General features: G+C 44.4%; 1 protein-coding gene across 1 annotated transcript; it reads right to left on the bottom strand.

Annotated features, from left to right (window-relative positions):
* Positions 1-4,016: 4,016 nt before the first annotated feature.
* On the bottom strand, positions 4,017-5,925 carry foxi1 (forkhead box i1). The gene is made up of 2 exons (XM_056430241.1): positions 5,328-5,925; positions 4,017-5,012 (listed from the first exon to the last, which is right to left on the bottom strand). The coding sequence occupies exons 1-2, from the start codon at positions 5,923-5,925 to the stop codon at positions 4,477-4,479; spliced, it is 1,134 nt and encodes a 377-aa protein (XP_056286216.1). The 3' UTR covers positions 4,017-4,476.
* Between the last annotated feature and the right edge of the window lie 209 nt (positions 5,926-6,134).

Here is a 6,134-nt window from a genome sequence, read left to right as displayed (position 1 = left end):
ATGACAAAGGTCACGGATAACGGATGATCTGCCTACAGTTCCCTAATGTGAGAACAAAGACTTTGTCAAAATATATTCCTGCAATGGAGTGAGCCGGGGGATTGGTTACATTGTTTTGGGGATAGGTTTTCCAGAGGGAGCGCTGTGAAGACAGGCCCTGGCTGTGGATTTACTGGGACTCGTTATAGTCCGTTAATCTTTGTATCTCTTTGACTCTTTCAGCAGGTTCCTCTGCTGGAAAGCCTTCCTGGCTCTGAAGTGGCTGCCCTTCCTGTGCTCACCAATAATGCGATGTCTTGGTATCCAAACCAGCTTCACCGCTAGAATGGAGGCAAACATGTGCAGGTACACGATAAAAAAGAAAATGACATGCACGACTAAAACAACAAATTGCATTTATCTATTTTTATATTTTTATATTGTCCGTCACTATTTTATGTTGTATTGTCTGAAACTGTGTGTAATGTGCTACTGCTGCTGGCTTGGCCAGGACACTCTAGGAAAGGAGATTTTTAATCTCAATAAGGCATTTCCTGGTTAATTAAATACAAAAATACAAAAATAAAATAAATGCTGGGAAACTTTCTGTATTCAGTTACCGACAGCTTATAACACAAGTCTGAATCTTCATCTGATTTTTAAATAAAACAATTGATAGAATTTAAAAAGAACAAAGTGGAGTGACGATGTGGAGAGAGAGGGTTCTCCCACGTTTTTCACAAGCTCTCAACAACTCAGCAGTTTTCCCCTAAATGTCTCTTGCTCTGTATAAAATAATCCATATGGCTGCTGGTCCGGAGCGGGGGTCCCATGCCGTTACCGGCCCATACGTTAGGCTTTTTATGGGCCTTTGGATGACAGTAGCGATGAAACCGAATCAGGTCATGCCAATTGATAGACATTCTCCTCAGCTATCAATTGCACACACAATCCTTTTAAAGTGGAGTGAAGAGAGGTCCCCCCCCCCTCCCCCCTCCCCTACGCTCCTGTCAACCATATCGTGGCTTCCCCAGAAGCTGTCATCATATAGTTCCCTAAAATATTTAACTTCCTCAAGAGATTGAACTGTAATATAAGAAATTAACCCTATAATGCCCACTGACTGCTACAAACAGATGTGAAATTTCAGGGTCGGCCGAGACTGTAATCAGCCCCCCTATGGCCAGGATATCATGTTCTTCACCGGGGTCAGACGCACAGTCGCCCTTTTCGTATTACCGCTCAGATTTGTCTGTAAGGTAGTGTTATATGGGCTGTGGAGAATTATTAGGCCCTGCACACATCTTTATATTTGAAATCCTGAATGCTTTACAAATTCTGAATACTCTACACGTCCACAAATTGCCTTATAAACTCATTTTAAAGTGCCTCCACATCATCAGAAAAAAAAATGCCTGGACAGCACATATTCAGAAGCAGGTTTTTGGCGCGAAGGACGGGTTGCAAGTCTTGTTCTAGTTGCTCGTTTATCAGTTAAGGAGATCTCGCTTAGCAGCTAATGGGAGTTAAGTTTCACACTTTGCTGAGTGCAACTTTATCCAGCAGTGATTCATCACTCCATCTCGTGTCACTCACGAGATGGAGTGGACGAGCCTCCGGGTCCCACACTGCAGACAGCTCCTCTTCATTCGTCTCTGTGGTTGTGAAATCTACACTATTACTCTTATCCTCAATTCATATTATACCTTTAATATAAAAAAGCATCAGTCCTATTTGTTTTTTTTAATTCTCACTGTAGCAATTACATTTGTTCTCTCACACAAAAACTCACTGCAGGTGAAGGCAATAGCCGTCCCTGCTCTCCAGAGTGGGCACTGGATGACTTGCTGGTGTATCGACCCCGTAAAGAGAAAGAGGGTTGAAATAATCCCGTTCTGAAACACCAACTTTACTCTATTAGGAGCCAACCTCGCCTTTAGAGGGACGACCCTTTGAGACTGAAACCCATCATTATGGGTTTAGCCCACTAGGTATGTGTGGGGACCGGGGCCACCCTTATGCTCAGGTATTCTGCAGGGTCTGGGCCTTCAGCCCTGGAGCCAGGGGCCCTGGAGCAGGTGGAGCAGAGACATGGTGGCCTGACTGATATTCATGAGGGCCGGCTAAATGTGGCCCTGCAGGCACAGGGCACTGGAGCGGTACGTTTCTCAGGACTCAGAGGGCTGAATCGAACTTGGAAAGCAAGCGGATGTTTGGAGCCATTTGCTCTCCGTGCAGGCTTCAGGTGTTTTACTTCAGTAAAAGTAGCAATACCACATGTAGGAGTACTCACACACAAGTATGAGCATTCAAGTCTAAAGTACATAATAATGAAACTATATTAAAGCACCAAGAGTAAAAGTACATTTTGTCCAGTATGGACTGTTACATAATTATATATACATATATTGTTGGATATAATTATTTATGTTTGAAGGTAGGCCTTTTATAAACTACTTTATACGATGCAGGGACACTTAACAAATAATAAAAAATGATAATGTATGAGTTGATTATATTTTGGTCATCTGAATTGACAAAGTAATAACTAAAGCTCCCAAATAAATGAAGTAAGTAGTTGCCACCTAAATATATGAAGTATAACGCAGCTTACCATGGAGGTAAAGTTCACATAATAATATGTTCACATAGTACTGAATTGTTCTGACAGCTTCCCATTGAATGGAATTGAACGATGAAGAAATGACAGTAATAGGAACTAAAAGGCCTCCGAGTGTGAAAGGCTTTAAATTTCCATTCACTGGACGCGATGAGGATTTGAGAACTTGCTACTGTGAGAACCGGCTGCTGTGTGACAGGAATCCTCTGCGTCCGATCCGAGGCCTGCTCCACAGATAATGGAGCAAGAATGTGGCCTGAGGGAGATAATTTGTTCCCAGATCTTTAGATGGCAATATTTTCATTCGAGCCCAGGAGGGGATCTCTTCAATTGCCTGCAGCTTCCATTGTCCAAGTCTTGTCAATTTATTTTTCTTTTATTCCAGACCACGGAACGCCTGAGAGAATTCAATTATCAACCAATTAAGAGGTGTTTCCTTTTATTTGCAGATTTTGATTCCGTGCGTATGCACATTGTCTGAAGATAAGACGGGAGCGGGGTGTTAAATCACTTGAACATTTCCTCTGCACGGACGGCTTCATATTTTCTCCCCAATAGCAGCCTTTCTGTTGGGTCCCCCGGGTGACAACAAAAGAGCATTATTGAACTCATCTCTCGACAATTGCTCAGTGGATGCTCGTCCAAAAGTGGTTCCCAATACAACCGAACAAGAAAGGAAATCCCATTAACGGGATTCACACACGCACGGAACAGCCGTCGATCTGCGTGACACGACTCTGGGAAGAGATGGAGACAGGTGGAATATTCAGCAAACCGGTTCACATCAAACGGGACCGTGATCAAGCCCAGCCGCGGACAGAAAAGTGAACTTTTGAACCTCGTGAAAGTAAATTAAAGGTCTGATTGCGTGATGAAACGGGGCGATTGGAAGTGACAAGCGTAAAATGTCTCTGTCTCACACACTTTACGGCTTGCAGCCACTTGACTTCAGATTTCCTGACAGGCTCTGGAGCATTTATACCATTTGTTTTGCACTTTCTTGAAACATATTGGGAACTTAATCTGAATATTTGCCTTTTTTTGGGCCTGTCTGACTGAATGGCTCCATGAGAGACAGAAAGCACAGCGTTGTTTCTAAAATATTGTAAATATATGTTAACAATATATAAATAAATAATCCCCCCTCATGGGTTAGTTACACGGTTATCATTCAGTGCTAACATAACTATACATTAGAATATACACTACCAACTCAGTAAGAATATTATAGGAACAAGAAAGGGATTATGTACAGGAAAATGACAATTAACTTTAAATGACCAATGTTGACCAAATATAATGTTGTTTGACTGAAGTATATTTCAATACACAGTTTCAAAAGGGCCTTGACTTCTATCTCTGCTTTTTTCTTCATCTAACACTCAGATAAGTAGGAGAATGACACATAAGCCGGGAGTTAAAATAAAAGACTTTTATTCAAACATCGATGCGTGTTTAGAAAAAAAACACAGAACAAAATTCAGTGTAAAATACATGTCACATCTTCTTGAGAAAATAATTTCTGTACATAGGTGTCTTCTTCTTTAAGACAGGTCTTTAAAATAAGATAGGCATCCATCAGATCAAGGATAGATTTCCCGTGGGCTGATTTTGTGCATTTTAATATTTTTCTACAAATAAAGATGTGTGTTGCACTTGTATGGCCAAGCCATATGGAGAAGTGGCAGTCCGTTATTCCCTTTCAATACACTGAAATACTTCTTCCCAGAAGGAAGGGTTGTTGTGGGAGAGAAACAAATACCAGTTCATTTCCAGTGCTAGTTTTACAAGTAGGCCTACTAAACCACACATGAGTAATAATGAATAACAGTAGGCTACTAAAGAAATGTGAAGGCCATAACGAGAGTGACACGTGACTACACCTCAGTTCCTTCCCGGTTGTATATGAGGTTATTAACACTGAAATGGTTGGAGAGGTTCTGTACTGATGCGTAATAGTTCATTCTGCTGTTGTCTGTTGAGTTCAGAGGAGAGATTAAGGTGGGCGAGTAGGAGCCCAGTCCGGACATGCCCTCTCTGCTCTGAGACAGTCCCGCGGGATGCCCGGAGCCGTAGTCCCGCTCCGCGCCCCGGGAGCCCTCCGTGCTGCCGCTGCCCGCCAGCAGCGAGTTCACGCTGGACACGAAATTGCTGTAACACGGGCTGTGGTCCGCGGACGGGGACGGGGACGACTTGGGCTCCGTGGAGGCCGGGGATCCGTGCAAGCTGGGCGGGGAGGAACTCAGCAGGCTGGCGGTGTCGGAGAGCTTGTGCGGGCCGTCTTCTGCCTTGACCGGGAGCGCGCTGCTGTCCGCCCCGCTGATGTCGGCTCTCCTCTTCCTCTTCCTCCGGAAGTTCCCGTTGTCGAACATCTTCTCGCAGTTAGGGTCCAGAGTCCAGTAGTTTCCCTTACCTGAATGACAATATATATATACAAACGTTTTAGTTTACTTTTAGTTCACATGTACGTGCACACCAGGACATTGTTGATCTTAAGATTCTTAATTTTCAAAAAATAAAAATAAAAATCTAATTTAACTGTCAATGATGAGGAGTTTCTTTATTAGTTTCAATATATTTTTTATTTTATTTTCTTAGAAAATAAAATCAATTTAAAAAGTGTTATCACAAAAAAAATAAAAAAAAATCAGCTTCAACACGTCGGACTCTGTTTAAGCCACATGTTAAATGAAAATATCTCGCACGGAAATACTTCGTCTTCACTCACCGGGGTCATCCTCGTCCCGTGCCATTTTTTTGAAACAGTCGTTCAGTGACAAGTTGTGGCGGATTGAATTCTGCCACCCAGCTTTGCTCTTCTTGTAGAACGGGAAGTTCTCTGCGACGTACAGGTAGATCTGGCTGAGAGTCAACTTCTTGTCCTGTGCGTTCTGGATGGCCATCGCTATCAGCGCCGAGTAGGAGTACGGCGGCCGGACCATCTTGAAGAGTTCCTGCTGGCTGGATATGGACAGCCACCCCAGATCCGCCCCGCCAAACCCGGTGGGAGGCGGCAAGAACGGCCTCTGGTTCGACCCGTATCCCGACTGAATATAGGACGTGCTGTTGTTCCCGGAGAGGTACGGAGAGGAGTTGATGCCGGGTCCGTTCAGCCACAGGTACGGGTTCGCGGACGGGGAGCTGTACTCCCCGAGGCCGTAGCTGGTGGGGTGCGTCGGCGGCCTCTGCGGGTGGTGGTGGTGGAGGTTCTGTTGGTACACACCGTAGTTATCGCAGTACACGGCCATGTCCAGGAGCTCCTGCGCGCTGTGGTGCTGAATGGGGCTGGTCTGCTGGGTAGATGGTTGGTGTCCAAAAGCGTTCATAATCCGAGTTAACCAGTATTCCCAAAACCTAATTTCGTGTCTGTGTCTCTCCCTCAGGACTGAGCTTATCCTCAGAGGGAGGAGTATTTATGCGCAGCGCTACAGGTAGCCCATTGAAAACTTCTGGGATGGTCACACCCCTCTTTTCTCTCTGTATTGACCCAGATCTCCCTATCAATGAGCACCGATACTGCATGCTGCGCTTCGTG

Source organism: Pseudoliparis swirei, chromosome 13, assembly GCF_029220125.1.
Source record: "Pseudoliparis swirei isolate HS2019 ecotype Mariana Trench chromosome 13, NWPU_hadal_v1, whole genome shotgun sequence".
Classification (NCBI taxonomy): Eukaryota; Metazoa; Chordata; class Actinopteri; order Perciformes; family Liparidae; genus Pseudoliparis; species Pseudoliparis swirei.
This window is presented reverse-complemented; position numbering and strand designations above follow the sequence as displayed.

Coding starts and splice junctions, on each gene's coding strand:
- foxi1 (XM_056430241.1), bottom strand. CDS start 5,925: ATGAACGCTTTTGGACACCAACCATCTACCCAGCAGACCAGCCCCATT. Junction 5,013..5,327: donor ACGGGACGAGGATGACCCCG/GTGAGTGAAGAC, acceptor ATTGTCATTCAG/GTAAGGGAAACTACTGGACT.